Source organism: Babylonia areolata, chromosome 7 (assembly GCF_041734735.1).
Source record: "Babylonia areolata isolate BAREFJ2019XMU chromosome 7, ASM4173473v1, whole genome shotgun sequence".
Lineage (NCBI taxonomy): Eukaryota > Metazoa > Mollusca > Gastropoda > Neogastropoda > Buccinidae > Babylonia > Babylonia areolata.
This window is the reverse complement of record NC_134882.1, coordinates 12,513,798-12,530,140: the sequence shown is the minus strand read 5'-3', so window position 1 is coordinate 12,530,140 and position 16,343 is coordinate 12,513,798. Positions and strand designations below refer to the sequence as shown.

The 16,343-nt window shown below is 40.6% G+C and overlaps 1 protein-coding gene across 2 annotated transcripts in view; it reads right to left on the bottom strand.

Annotated features, from left to right (window-relative positions):
* Positions 1-7,515, bottom strand: part of LOC143283715 (uncharacterized) — a 45,666-nt gene extending 38,151 nt beyond the window's left edge. For both annotated transcript variants that reach the window (XM_076589969.1, XM_076589971.1), the window contains exons 1-5: positions 7,107-7,515; positions 6,030-6,115; positions 5,310-5,344; positions 4,393-4,438; positions 262-398 (exon numbers count right to left, since the gene is read on the bottom strand). In XM_076589969.1, coding sequence (XP_076446084.1) covers positions 262-398; positions 4,393-4,438; positions 5,310-5,344; positions 6,030-6,084 — 273 coding nt within the window. In that variant the 5' untranslated portion in view covers positions 6,085-6,115; positions 7,107-7,515. The remainder of the gene's footprint in view (positions 1-261; positions 399-4,392; positions 4,439-5,309; positions 5,345-6,029; positions 6,116-7,106) is intronic.
* Positions 7,516-16,343: the final 8,828 nt, after the last annotated feature.

Genomic DNA, 16,343 nt, shown 5'->3' with positions numbered 1-16,343 from the left:
AAATACATACATAGATGGATAGTTGGACAGACAGGTCAATGGATGGATGGGCTGATGCACAAATGGACGTATGGGTGGACAGATGGATGAATGGACAGGTAGGTAAGCAGACAGAGAGAGACACAGGCAGATAAATACCCTCATTCTCACCTTTCTCCCCCCCCCCCATCCCAATCCTCCCCCTCCCCCTCTCTCTATATATATGTATATATATATCATGTGCATCGCTCACTATCCCTCTTCTGTTTCTGTCGCACATACCCGTTCCACATATTCGAAGACCAGATACAGTTTGCCCTTGCGTCTGAAGGCTTCACGCAACTCAACAATGTTCTCCTGCTTTAGAGTCCTCAGCATCTTCAGTTCTCTCAGTGTGGTCCTCTTCACGTCTTCGTTTTCTGTAAAGAGGAATAAACTGGCTAATACAAAGGGAATGATTTTCTAGCCAAAATCAACACAAGAGGGGATGACTGTTCTGACAAATATGACATAACACAGAGGGAATGACTGTCCTGACAAATATGACATCAACACAGAGGGAATGACTGTCCTGACAAATATGACATCAGTTTCAGTTTCAGTTTCAGTGGCTCAAGGAGGCGTCACTGCGTTCGGACAAATCCATATACGCTACACCACATCTGCCAAGCAGATGCCTGACCAGCAGCATAACCCAACGCACTTAGTCAGGCCTTGAGAAAAAAAGAAGAAAAAAAGAAAAAAGAAAAGAAAAAAAAAGGTGAATAAATAATAGATAAGCTTACACAAATAAATAAATAAATAATAATTATGATATAAAAAAGGTAGTAGTAATGATAATAATAATAAAATAATAATAATAATAAATAAATAAATAAGACAACAATGATGATAAATAAGCAAATAAATGTAAAACATGAAGACACACATTCACACATACACCCACACATGCATAACAGATATGCACCAAACATGCAGTTTCACAGATATGAAAGCACAGTCAAATATATATAAACGTACATGAGCTCCAACACACACACACACACACACCACACACATTACCCTGCACCTCCTCTACCCCCCTCCTCCACACACTCATTTCTAGTCTATGTATCACAGCTTCCACGGCACACACACACACACACACACACACAAGCACACACACACACACACACACACACAGATGAACACTTACTTGTACAAGCATACACACACGCCCATATCTCCCACCCCCAACCCCACACACATATATACAAAGATATATATATATATATACGTTCCAATATCCTGTTGCTCCCACAGTGTAGGCATGCATACACTCACATACCTCATCCTCTACCCCACCTCCTCTCCGCACCCCCACGTCCCCCTCACACACACACACACACACACACGCGCACACACACATGCACAGAACTCTCCTGACACTTGTGTACACTTACACTCTCGCGCATGCACAAACGCACTCAAAAACACAGACCCACACATACACACAAACACACACATACACACACGCACAGAGGCTGCCACTGATTGGCCGCAAGAGAGATGGGAAAAGATCTCTGATGCCAAGAACGTGGCATCTAGTGTGTTGCTCAGTCTATTGTATTTGGAAAAGCCCACAGAGACTCTGTTCCATTTTGAAGAAATTTGCGCAATGTTGGTTTGGAAATGATGCCGATATTTGTTTGATTTGCAAAGCATCATGCTCTACCTTTCATGTTAGACTTACGGCTGCTACCTCTCTCTGCTTTTATTTCTTTGAGGCGATCGATGGTGTGATGGCCTTGTACCTGTTCTTTTTGATATTCTTTGACTTTTCTGAGGATTTCCGATTTTCCTAGATGTAGGCCGCTCGTTGGTGTTGCGTTACCAGCAAGTCTGTCAGCTCGCTCATTTCCCTTAACTCCTGCATGTCCTGGGCAGTATGACCATGTGAGTTTTTTAATCTGAAAGTTGCGCATTGCCTTATGCTACTCTGGGCTTCCCATTCCGTTTTCAATTTTCTGTATGAGGTTCACTGAGTTGGTTAGAATCATGGCATGAAAATCTGTTTCACACTTTCTGTTATTCAAAATTCAACAAAAACTGTTCCAGAATAGAAACATTTTCATTTACAAAACAAAAAGTTATACACATATCTCTCTCTCTCTCTCTCTCTCTCCCCGTATTAGTACAAGGGTATATATCTTTCTTTTTCTTTTTTTAAGGCAGATGTGGTGTAATGTATATGGATCGATCCCTACACTTTTACTCCTCTTTGAAACTGAAACTGTTGTTGTTGCTGCTGCTGCTGCTATTGCTGTGTTGTGTTTTGTTGTTGCTGTTGCCGTTGAAAACAACAGACTCAGATTGCTAAGGACTAAAAGATTAAAGCCACATAAAGGCCATCAGCCAATTAAGCAGAAGAGAAATAATGGCAAGCACCCTGCCCAAAACAGTGGCACGTGCACACACCAACAGCTATCATTGATCTCTGGTGCTGTCACACAAGGAGTCTTTCAGCCACTGGAGGGGGGGTTGGGGGGGGGGGGGGAGAGAGAATGGCAGCGGCTGGAAATAATTAATAGATGCTGGAAAAATAGCAACTGTGTGTGTGTGTGTGTGTCTGGGATAGCGACAAGGAAAACTGCACCAAGCAGCCCTCTGTATCACACAGCACACCTGATGAAAGAGAATAAATCAAAGGAATAGAGAGAAAGGGGCCGGAAACAACGAGAAGGGAAAAAGAAATATACTGAAAACACCAGTGACAGGCAAGAAAGGGCCGCGAAAACAAAGAGATATAGAGAGGGGAGAAAAAGACATGGGACAGAATGAGGGAGAAAAGAGGGAGGGGAAGGGAAGACAGAGGGGGGAGGGGGGGGGGAGAGAGAGAGAGAGAGACAGAGAGACAGAGAAGAGGGGTGGGGGATGGGGATGGGGGTGGGGGGGGGAGTGGAGAGAGAGAAAGTGGATGAAATTCATCAATACAATACATACTGATCTCATCAATGTCTGACAGTGACAAAGACAGGTGGAGAGACTGAGTGAAAGAAACTTGGGGAATGAGTCACAAGAATGGGACAGGAAGACAGACAGACTGAGACTTGGATTAAGAAAGAAAAGAGAAAGATTGCAACAAATAAATTCTTCTTAAAGAGGCAATTAATATAAATAAATAACTTTGTTTGTTGTGTGTGCATGTGTTTTGTTATTGTTGTTGTTGTTGTTTTTTGGTGGGGGGGGGGGGGGTCTTTTAGGTGTTGTTTTTTTCTTTAAAACCAGCACTCTGGGTAGAGGTAGAAAAGAAAAGAAAATGAAAATATAACACATATGTATGAAAACAAATGCTTCACACTATAGAGCATACACAACATATTTATTAACATATTTATGTGTTAAACATATCAAATCCATAAGTAAATATGGGCAGAGAAAGAGAGAGAAACAGGTAGAAAGAGATACAGAGACTGAGAGATCAGACATAGAAAATGAAAGACATATAAAAAAAAATATATAAAAAAAAATTTCAAGAGAGATTTTTGAAGAAAGAAGATACTGGAAAGCAGTATGGAAAGTGAAAAATAAATCAAATGGTTTGTTCCTTAGGGTGAAATTAATTAATCCTTCACAATCTAGAAATGGTAATCAACCTAACCAAAACAAAACAAAAAGAAAAAAGTGACTGCCCTGTGTAAGCCTCAGACAGAATACCAAACACAATCTGGCATATTCCACAGTGCTTGTTACAAGTTTCAGACAAAGTCTTCACTGTATCAACTTATCAAGACATTTGTTCTCATATCACAGTGTATGGGAGGGGGGTGGGCAAAAAGACATGTTAAAGACTCCAAAAATATATGCTCATACGATTTTTTGTTTATTTCAAGCCTACACAATGTGTTAATGCTGTGTGAGTGTGAATACACAAACGAAACAGTCACAAGTGTGCATGTGCATGTGTGTGTGTGCATGGGCATGTGTGTGGGCGTTAATGTATGTGGGTGCGTGCATGTGTACATGCCTGCGTGCGTGCGTGCGTGCGTGCGTGCGTGCGTGCGTGCGTGCGTGCGTGCGTGCGTGCGTGCGTGCGTGCGTGCGTGCGTGCGTGCGTGCGTGCGTGGTGCGTGCGTGGGTGCGTGCGTGCGTGCGTGTGTGTGTGTAAGAGAGAGAAACAACTCTGAAAAAATTTCAATCTATTTTCAGACTAATAATATTCACAGTATAAATGATGAATCCTTTCTGTATAGAACATAATCTTGCATAAAACAAACAGAAAATCTGCGACATTCTAATTCACATTCTAACACACATTGAACTCTCTTCCCCCACCACACACACACACACACACACACACACACACACACAGATACAGACAGACAGACAGACGGATAGATAGAATTTAAAAATAATATCATTCAGAGAACATACCTTCGCTGTCCTTGAACTTTTTGATTGCAACCATCTCTCCGTTCTCCTGAAAAAGCAGAGAACATAAGAGAATAAGGGTGGGAATAAAAAGTCACAGGAATGAGGTGATTTTCTCATTGCCCCTTTGCCTAGTTCAGGATCTCTCTGTGCTACCAGTCTGTGCTGAACAGCAACCAGTCCTAAAATCCACAAAGCATTCTCTGGAGGATTTCCGAACCGAGTCACCTTCTTTCTTACTCTCTGAAGCTTTGCAAAAGTTGTGTTTCTTTCCTTAGGTTCTTCTACACTTTTCTTTTTTTGGCCAATGAAGAAGGCATGTGAAACACACACACACACACACACACACACACACAACCAACAACAAAAAAAACACTGGAAAAAGGGTGCTCCGTGACCTGCGTGCAACTGAGGCCACAAAAAGACAAAAAGAAAAAAAAAGGTTCTTCTTCACACAGTTCATCAGTAATGGATTTATCAAGTGATGTCCTACACACATGCTGAATCACAACAGGCACTACTACTGAACAACACAAAAGCAACTCAGCAGTAGTACAGTCTCCTCTAGCATGTGGCCTCCTGGCAGCCCAATATAAATAGTTAGTTGATAACTGCTGGCACTGATTCTTTGAGCAGAAAAAAGGTTGGCTGTGTATAATGGTATATGCGATGAAGGCTCAATGGCATGGATTAGAGGACGAAAAAACAATAACAAAAACCTCACAATTTGAGATTTTTGTTTTTGTTTTTTACATTACTGATTACATTAAAAGTGCAAGAGGATGAGCTTAAAGTTAAAGAATTTTATTGCGAGAAAAACAACCTGTATAGGCTTGTTTTGTGGTGTTAGTTTCATTGCTATTGTGTGATATCTGATACTTGATGAATGACTATTACTGTATTAGAAAGAAACCACTCACCTTGTGACGACATTTTAGCACCACACCGTAGGCACCTGCAATAAAATAAAATGATGTAGATCAATATTCTTTCTAAGTATCATTACAGATGGTTATTTACATGGAATATGCATCACTGTTGTCAAGTTCACCCCCCAAAAATTTGCTGATTCAATGTTCATAAACAGACAGTGGTATGTGTGTCTGCATTTGTGCATGTGTGTGTGTGTGTGTGTGTGTGTGTGTGTGTGTGTGTGTGTGTGTGTGTGTGTGTGTGTCCACTTGTGTGCGTGTGTGTGTCTTTGTGTACTGTACTTGCATGATTTCACAATGTTTTTATTTGCTCCTCCATTAAACCAAAAGTGGCAATATGTGCTGGAAAGTCTTTCAGATGAAACAATAAACTGAGGTCCAAAGCACAGTATGCATCACGCACACTTAAAAGAACCTACTCCAAACAAGATGTCACAGGCAAAATTCCATGGAATGATACTCACTATCACTGACAATGTAAACAAATGAATGTGGACAGGGAACGAAAAAGAAGTGAAACACGGGTGAGGGTAGGGGAGAGGATGCCCTCCAATTATGGCAATGCACTCTTCCTGATGAGAGCAGTTCTAATTTCACACAGTACAATCTGCTGTGACTGAAGTGTAGTACAATGCAATACAATACACAACAAAACAATACTATATCTATATCTATATATATAAAGATTAAAAGCTGACTTATACCCACCTTCACCTACAACCCCAAGAACTTCGTATTTGTTCATCACATTCTTTAGTTGCATTGGCAGACCATAGAAATTTCCTCTGCAATGTCTGAAATAAACAAAAACAAATACAACTGAAATATAGTCAGATAGTGGCATGTACACATGTATGTAAATCATCTACTAATCTAGTACTGCACTGATAGAGAAGCTAAAAAAAACCCCAAAAAAACAACAAATCCATGTCTTGATTTAAATTTTAAAATCAGTGTAAGATAACCATTCACCCACCTCACTATCTTATCTGTAAAATTAAGATTTTGAAATTTATTTCACAATAATTTTATGATTATATTTATTAACAGGATTTAATTCAGGTGAAATAATTTGCATTATTACTAGGATCATATCTATATGTATATATATAGAGATATATATATAGATGTGTGTGTGTGTGTGTGTGTGTGTGTGTGTGTGTGTGTGTGTGTGTGTGTGTGTGTGTGTTTGAAAACCAACAGTCAGAAATAATTACCTTAATCAATCATCATCTTGCCTTTGTCATGACAGTGTATAAACACACTCTCTCTCTCTCTCTCACCTACATCCATATATATAAATATATATATACATGAGAGAAATGGACTGACATATATGAACAAATATCAGATTTAACACATGCACACACACACAGATATATATATATATATATATATATATATATATATATATATACATGTATATGCTTGTCTGTGCATACATATATATGCATTGGTATATCTATATATATGTGTGTTTCTTTATCTATTCATATATCCATTTATTCATTAATCTATTTATGCACAAACACACACACAAAGGTATTGTCAGTATTGGTTTTGAAGAGAAACTACAAAATATAATGTTCCATGTGTGTTAGTCTGGATGTTTGAGTTGAAACTGACTCACTGAATGTATTTGTGTGGCTGGTTGGTTGATCGATTGGTTAATTTTTATGCAGGAAATTACCTTACTTCATCAAATGAGAGTGCGAGAGAGATATGGTCTCTGTGTGACAGACAAACAGACAGAAAAAAAAGTATCAAATTGAAACTGTGGCATACCCTTTTTAGTTGTTAGGAACTTGACAGCCGTGAAACATTCATTCTTAAATAGGTTTATTCTTTCCTTCTTCCAAATACTCGAACACAGATATCCTCGACCCAAGTTGGTTTTTTTTGTTTTTTTTTTAATGTCCCAACGTGACTGAGCGCCAAGCTTATAAATATCAGAAATGCGACCCGGTTGCACTTCTCCTGGGTCACTCGTATCTCCAGCAGAAAACTTCACTCACTCAGGTGATCGTCATTGTCAACAACAACAAAAAATACACAAATAAGCTAATCAAATCACACACACGGAGAGAGGGATAACAACAGGTCTGTTCTGGCACGGCAGTAACTCGTAGAACATTTCGGCACCCAGTAATCAACAAGAGACAAAGAAAACTTCACACGATATGATGCTGTCTAAACGGACAAGAAGACAAGGTCCGCCATCAGTATTTGCCTTGCCAACATACCCATAACCCCCCAGTCTTTCCGTTCACGTGGGGCTCTGAATGGTTTTTAAAGAGGCTCCAACAGGTTTACTCACATTCTTCTTCTTCTTCTTCTAAATAATTATGTGGTGGGAAATTAATTAAAACAGTTACAGAAGACGGGTACTGCGCGGTGCGACTTTTCTTGTGAAAAAGGGATCGAACGCAGGAGTAAGTGTTGACAGCATGACAGACAGGTCTTCAAAAGCACTGTCAAAGGGAAGCAACCACAGTTTTAGTCTTTTGATAAGTTGTTTTCCCTTGGAAAGTTGTTTATACAGAGAATATTATGAAGTGGATACTAATGAATATTAAATTGTGTCCTAGCTTACTATTTTATTCTTGTCTATAAAAAATATTGTGGAGAAAGTTATTAGAAGTAATTATTTTTGTAGGCTGGAAATTGTTTTAGAAAAAGAAAACCAAGTCCCATACCAATACTAACCAAAGGAAAAATTCATAAGCTAATAGAATTGCACATAAATGGAATCCTAAAACTAAACTTGCACAAAATACTCATGCGTTCAGAAATCTCCTTGACATGAACATCACTTTAAAAGAAAAATTTATTGACTTTGACGAGTGATTTACAGTACGTGTAAAAGAAAACACACACACACACACACACATATATATATATATATGTCCCACAAATAAAAGGAGGCCGATATTGAAGGGGACATAAAAAAAAAAAAAAGGCCGTGAGGCCTGGGCAGTCAATTGCCAGTCCTTACAAGACTACTACTACTACTACTACCACTACTACTGTTACCTCACTTCCTGTTTTCTTGAGTTATAGAGTATCTTTTTTTTTTTTAAGTGGCTGACTGAAGAGGCAGGGAGGACTGCACTTGAAGCACGTGTCAATCTGAGGAAACAAGTTGGCATAAAGGGTTTTTTAAATTCTTCTTCTGCGTTCACTCGTATGCACACGAGTGGGCTTTTACGTGTATGACCGTTTTTACCCCGCCATGTAGGCAGCCACATTCCGTTTTCGGGGGTATGCATGCTGGGTATGTTCTTGTTTCCATAAGCTTAACCCACCGAACGCTGACATGGATTACAGGATCTTTAAGTTGCGTATTTGATCTTCTGCTTGCATATACACACGAAGGGGGTTCAGGCACTAGCAGGTCTGCACATATGTTGACCTGGGAGATCGTAAAAATCTCCACCCTTTACCCAGTTTTTTAAATTCAAGGTTAGTAAGTTACATTAAGATTATAAGTTAATTAGTCGAAAAGGTAAGCCTATATGTTGTCACTGACTATGCCATGACTTGGACTAGACTGAGATAGAACTGGATCTAGTTTACCATGTACTTTTTGGCACGGGCAGCCATACGATCATATTAAAATTTGGGTAGAGCCAGTTGTGTGATTTTCTAGAATATATAGTAGGCTGTCTTGTTTGAAAGGGTATCTAAACTTAGTAATGCTAATAATGTGTGTGTGATTAGGGTTAATAATTTCGTCCAATATTCCCGACACTAAATGAGTAGACTAATAATAGGCTTAAGTTAGTTGATAGATCTGTACAGTTTTAGGCCTATTCCGGTGGAAGAATTTTTTTTTTGGTTTGTTTCTTTGTTTATATAATGGCCCATGCAGAGAAAGAAGGAGAGTGTTGCTTAGCACTGTTAGTATGCATTGTGTATGTGTTATTTCCAGGGGCCCGTTCTTCGTTCTTCCACTGAGTTGATTGCCACATCCGTGTTCTCTCCTTACCCACGCGGCCTCCCTCCGACCTTGCCCAATTACCCTTGTTTAAATATACACCCAAAATTGTCCCTGGTCTAGCCCGTAAACTTCCGAAATTCTGCTACCCCGTCTCAATAAATCTGCGGCATCTTTGAGTTATAGATCTGGATCTAGTAGTGCCGGTACGTCACAGACGCCACTTCTGGTGATATAGACGTGAAGGAACTAGGAGGACGCATGTACCTATCAGAAAAAAAAAGTCAGAGAAAGGCCTAAGGAAAACTGTCTACCCTTGTTTAAGACCATCGAAATCCCCGGTTCGGCCGGAAGGGTCCATATATATATATATATATACATATATATATATATTTATATATTTATATATATATATTATTTAGTGGCTGCTGGTCACAGGCTCAGATGGTGATCTGGTCAGTGCTGATGAAAATGCGCTGACTGAGCCTGCAGTGACAGTGGCCTCACTCAGTTGGTTCCACTCCATGGCAGTCCTGATGAAGAAGGAGCTACGATATTGTTCTCCACGGGAGAGGTTGATGGCCTGTCTTTCTATTACATTTGTTGTTTTGAATCCCTCAAAACTGGTGGGCTTAATCAAGTTCTGCGGCGATTTGTGGAGGCCGGAGTTAGGAGTTTATCTGCTGGGATAGCTGGGAGGACACCCTCAGCAGTCTTATAGAAGAGGCTGAGGCGTTGATGCCTGCGTCTTTCCTCCAGGGGCGGCAGGTTTAGTTCCTTCAGCATGCCACTTACGCATCCGGGATTCCTGGACTTGTAGTCCCCGGTAATAAAACGTGCTGCTTGGCGTTGCACTCTCTCCAGCTTATTGATGTCCTGTCTCTGGACCCACACTGTCGCGCTGTATTCCAGCTTGGATCTGACCAATGCTGTATATGCCAGGCGCCTGCAGACTTTGGGATAGTTCCGGAGGTTCCGGCGCAGGAATCCTAGGGTCGATCGGCTTTGCGGCTGGATGGTTTGGGATGATGCTTGTGTTGGTCTAAAATCTATCTCTGTTGTTTTAGTGTTTAATTTTGATTTTGAAATTGATATCTTTGTTGATTTGAATCAATACCGTGTCCTGGTTAAGAAAACCAGAAGTTGATTGTTGAATAAGATTGTTCAGTGAGACAATTAAATGCCGATATAAAACTAAACAAAATTGTTCTGTCTGAGTAAGCAAGAGCCTTCCTCGGCCCCTCCCTGTAGACAGAGTCAGAGTGTTTTCCCCTGTTCTTTATCTTTCTTGCTCTCCCCAGTGTCTCTCTTGCTCTTCTCTCTCTTCTCTCTATCTGTTTCGCCTTTTTGTTCGCCCGTTGTTTGTTCGTTCACCCTTTTTTCTCTCCTTTTTTTTTTTTTCCTGTTTACTAAATTGGGGATTTAGTTTCGTCCGTCTGTCTGTCTGTCTACATATCGTTAAACAACTTTGTTTTTTTAGTAATTTTCTTGCCTTTGTAGCCGTGGATGGCATTGCATTCTGTCTCTCTTAGTTCCCGATACAGTTACGAGAAAGATGAAATATGTCCATTGTGTAAAGAAGAAACTGAAGATGAAATCCACTTTGTATTACGCTGCCACTGTCTTCACGATTTAAGAACAAAATTTATACCACACATTTATCACGATAGACAGAACCTGTTTTCGTTACAAATGCTCTTGTCATAAAAAAAAGAAAATATAATGATAAATTTATCTCTCTATATATACAAAGCTTTGAAAAGGCGTGAGAACGCAACAGAATTGTTCGATGTCAGAGAGTAAGGCAATTACGATTGCTCTTTGTTGCTTGTTCGTTTTGTTGTTGTTTTTCTCTTGGAGTCTGAGAATTTACTTGTTCACGCAATACTTTTGTGTCCGTATGTTATTTGTATGTTAACAATATTCATAACATTATATAAGGTAGAAAATCTTCTTTACTTTTGTTTAACCCCTTCAAATGGGGCAATGGCCTTATATTGAATAAATCGTTCGTTCGTTCTCTCTCTCTCTCTCTCTTTCTCTCTCTCTCTCACCCCATCTTCCACGTGCACTCCCCCTGCACCGACACTTCCATCTCTCTCTTACCTTCCTCCCCCCCAAATGATATTCTAAACTAAGATTCTCATCTTAGTATTCCGCGTTAGCACTGACAACCTCAACACTGGCTGGGAAAATATGAAGGAGAACGTCTTTTCTTATCTTCCTATATGGTGATTCTGCTTCTTGTTTTTGTGTGTGTGTTTTTTCACACTGAACAAAACTGATTGTGTTTGTGAACTACAAATCACTCACGTCTGCAAGTCTGTAGGACTAATATAAATCACCTTTACATGTCATAGTGTTAGGTTATCAACATGCAGGAAATTGCAGGAAAACCATGTGTGGACAATATCCCAGCAGAAATGTTGCGGCAAGGTGGTGAGGCGTATGTTGCAGTCCTTCAAGCAGTATGCCAGAAAATACTTGACGAGAAGAAATGGCCAGAACAGTGGACGCAATCACTGGTGATTCCTCTGCCAAAGAAGGGCACCCTGAGACAATGCCAGAACTATAGGACCATTAGTCTTATTAGTCACCCAAGCAAGATCATGCTGCGAATCCTCCTCAACAGACTGAAGTCAAGGGCTGAAGAAGTACTCGCCGAAGAACAAGCTGGTTTCAGAAAGGGAAGAAGCACCATTGAGCAAATATTCAATTGCAGAATACTCATTGAGAAGCACCTTCAACACCAGCGCGACTTGTTCCACAACTTTATTGACTTCAAGAAAGCGTTTAACAGGGTTTGGCATGAGGGACTATGGCATGTGCTTAGGGGATATGTGATCGACGAAGGCATCGTGAGCGTGACACAGGCTCCCTCTCTCTACCTGTCTTTGAGGCGATCGATGGTGTGATGGCGTTTTAGATAACGGTTATGAATAGAATGAACAGACCTTCCTGTGTTTCTCAGTTTCAGTTTCTCAAGGAGGCGTCACTGCGCTCGGACAAATCTATATACGCTACACCACATAGTCTGCTAGGCAGATGCCTGACCAGCAGCATAACCCACCGTGCTTCGTCAGGCCTTGAGTGCATGCATATATGTGTACCTATCCAAGTGCATTTCTTCTACAGAGTTTTGCCAGAGGACAATATTCTTGCTGCCATAGGTTCTTTTTCGGTGCGTCAAGTGCGTGCTGCATATGGGACCTCGGTTTATAGTCTCATTCGAAAGACTAGACACTCAGATTCCAACCCAGACCCTAACGGGATCTGATTGGCTTCTTCCTGTAATTGACCGCTTGATACTTTGAGGCGAGCATGTAGCGCAAGTGGCAGCCATTTCGCTCCCTAATTTCGGTGAGCGAGAAAGCCGCAAGTGTATCATGCCGTGTTGATAAGCACTGTTATTGGCCGTGCATCTCTCCTTAAAACACCCGTTGGAAAGTTTGAATGCGTTCGCACCGTACAGCTACCAAATCATCCAGACACAAACCCTGGAAAAGAATTCTAATTGAAGTTTAATTGCAATCAAACTGTGTTACTGTCACACGCTGCATATAGTTCATTGTGAGGTATCTTCACTTCTTGAATTCGTAGGAAAACTGTTGCCGGTTCGAAACCATACTTGCAAGGGATAAGGTCCCGTAGCTTTTTAACTTAAGGCCAGTTCAAATTCACTGTGTCCACATATACTGATATAGGCCATAGACACGAATATAGGAATTCTAGTGTCTATGATCTCGGCATAGGAAGGCTGGCCCAGTCCACTCCGGGACCGTCGGCCGCTGTTAAATCTTCTGTGACCAAAGTCAAGGAAGACGGGTTAGTCCTTTCGGTCAGGTTCACATGCACACGTGGGTGGAGTGAAGAAAAACTGTGTGTGTGTGTGTGTGTGTGTGTGTGTGTGTGTGTGTGTGTGTGTGCAAAATTGCTTATGAGGACATAATGGACAAGCATGTCTTTTTTATAACATATATATAAACTATCAAAATAAACTGTATCAGCTGAGTGCATGCGTCCATTGTGTTGCTAAAACTTGCAATGGAAAGAAGGGTAGTATACTGTAAAGCTATCAAGTGACACGTGGGGATGACAAAAGAGTTGTGTGAATGGTGAATCTGCCACAACAAAAAAATCAATAACAAAATAGCATTACGTACTTTCACACACTGTCTCCCCTATCTGTAATCCCCTTGTGGCTGCCTTGTTCTGTCGTCTTCCGTTTTCCTGTCTTCGTCCCAGTGTACCCTGCATTTTAATCATTTCTCCATTTCCCTTTCTCTCTATTAGTCTCCATCTTTTTCTCCATCTCCACTTAGTTCTTGTCTTCTATATTTCTATATCGCTTTGTCCCGAGATCCCTCCTTCTCTTTACAGGCTTCATATTTCTTTTCTTCTCGGTATAGATCTACTGTTTCAGTCTTCTGTTATCTTTTCCCGTCTCTCCTATCTTAGTCCTCATTCTGTCTGTCCACTCTTTGTCTCTCCCATGTCAGAGTCCGTCTCGTTTTACCGACTTCTCCCTGCCTCTACAGGTCTCATATGTGTCTCTCATTATTTCTCTCTTTCCCTCTTCTGTATCAGTCTCCATAGTCTGTGTCTCTCGTTTCCGGCCCCATTGTTTCACCGTCTGTCTGTCCGTCTCAGTCTTCACTGTCTCAGTGTCCTCGTCAATTTCGACTGTGTCTGTCTCCCAAATATGGGCACACATATGAGGCCTGTAAAAGTAGACACACACTTACGCCCACGTGCGCGCGCACACACACACACGTTTGCTGCACTCTCAGCGCGCGGCACAGGAGCACTGACATGGCAGCCGCTTGGCCACAGCCGCGAAGCCATTCGTTCCGTCCGTTCTATTTATAAGTTAGTGGTTTTGGATACCCTCACCACGTACATCCCTCTCAAGTACAAGGCGATGGTCAGCTCTTCTCTTTCTGTATGTTTATTTTTGCCATTGCATCTCATGTGTGCATGTTCACAGTGTGTGTGTGTGTGTGTGTGTGTGTTAGACATCGTTAAGGAATTCCCATTTGCCGATGACTGCTCTGACTGCTCCCTACGAAGCTGATATTAATTTAACAGGGTCAGCTCGATAGTCCCCCATGTCGATAGTCCTACGGCTCGTCCCCACTCACACACATACACGAACACATACAAACTTGTGCGTGTGCACTTGTGCACACACACACACACTGACACACATGCACGAATTCGCACTGCTTCACCGCTGTTAGATTGGACATTGAGGATGATTTGAATGTAATAATTCAATTTGCCATAAATTAATAATGAAATAAAGAAACTGATTATTGTATGAACTGATTTTAAAGGCATGCATCTTTAGGCAGTGGGATCATCATTTGACCAATTGTTTTTCTTTCTTTTCTTTTTTTTTCACACACAAAACAGACACATTTACATGCACATACACACTCTCTCTCACACACATATACAAACACTGCGTGACTGCGAGGTGTGAATTGGCTATAAGCACATGTGGTTGATGGACAGGGTGGTTGAAACATATCATGGTTAGTGAGACCCTCAGTTGATGCATATATATTTGTGTCAGTATGAGTTGTTGCTGTGTTGCATTTGTGCAATATATAATGTGGTGGCAGGTTTTAGAGTTGAAAGATAGGTGTGCAGGTGACATGTAACCATGCAGATCGAGCACAAGTGTAAGTTTGAAGAAAATGGAAAATGCACTCATATTTTATTTTGAAATTCATTGTTGTTTAAGTACCAGTATATATTTCATACATAACCTGTGTGAAGTCCACGAGTGAGATGTTCTTGCATTGTCTGTTTTCCATTTTTCACAACAAGCAGATTGCCAAACAGAGTATAGACTCTGATTTATGCCATGACCTCTACTACAATAAAATAGTGCAGCTCAGATTTACTTCTTGAATGCCTCTAATTTCAGTTTGCTAAATTTCTTTCATTCTGGCATGGAAAATTTTTGCTCCTGACATTATTTTTTCAGTAAAATCCTGATGTCAGACTAATCCGGTCACTCTGTCAGTGAGTTACATGCTGATATTTGTTAAACAAATACAAAAGACAGTAATAAGCCAGCTCCAAGAACTGGGAAGTTAAACAATGTGCAGTGATACAACCAAAGGCAAACCATGCTTTACAGTTTGAACACTAACACATCAGATTTATCATTATTATTTTTTGTCTTTCCCCACACAACCAGCTCACTAAATTCACACTAGAATCTTCTCTTCCACTCCAGTCTACTTACAGCATTTCTACACAAAACAATACTTGTAGTTGTACTATCAGTTTATTTTGCTGTCCCTTTCATTAAGATGCAGAACACAAGTGGGTGGTATACAACAAAATATCATTTTCAGAAACAAACAATATACAAAGACCGTATCTCCATGCATTCTACCTTCCCCCATTTATGAACTGCTAACATAAAATTTCAAATAGCTGAAGTAAAACATGATCGTTTTCCCCTGTATCTATTCTTGATACAAATAAACCTTCGCTGGCTATCGTGGGTCGTACACGACCCAGAAGGGTACAAAAACGCAAATATCTCGGCCAATTCTTAATATTTTTTCTACAAAATTTCAGAAATGCTTCCTACACCTAAAAGGCCAACTTTTGCCAAAAAATGAAAAAAATTCATTAATTAGTTAATGAGTAATTAAAGTTGGCATTTAAACTACACACGAACGCTTGTGTGGGTCGTGTATGACACATGCTTTTTAAAGAGGAAAAAAACGTGGTCACCTCTTGAAAGCTTGTGTGGGTCATGCACAACCCATACCTTTTTAATAGTGATTTTAGAAGGTTTAATTTGCAATTAGTGAAAGAAAATAAAGAAGTTTTACTTTTAATAGCCTCACTACCCCACTACTCTCCCACTACCCCACCCCCCCGCCCTGTCCCTCTCGCCTGTCTCCAGCTATAACCCCCTTCCATCCCTTTCTCTAACAGCATGTACCTGTGTGACTGAATATCTTTGATTGTGTGTGTGAGTCCTCTCTCTCTCTGTCTCGGTCTCTCTCTCTCTATCTGTGTGTGCATAAGTAGGGTTTGTATGTATGTGCATGTGG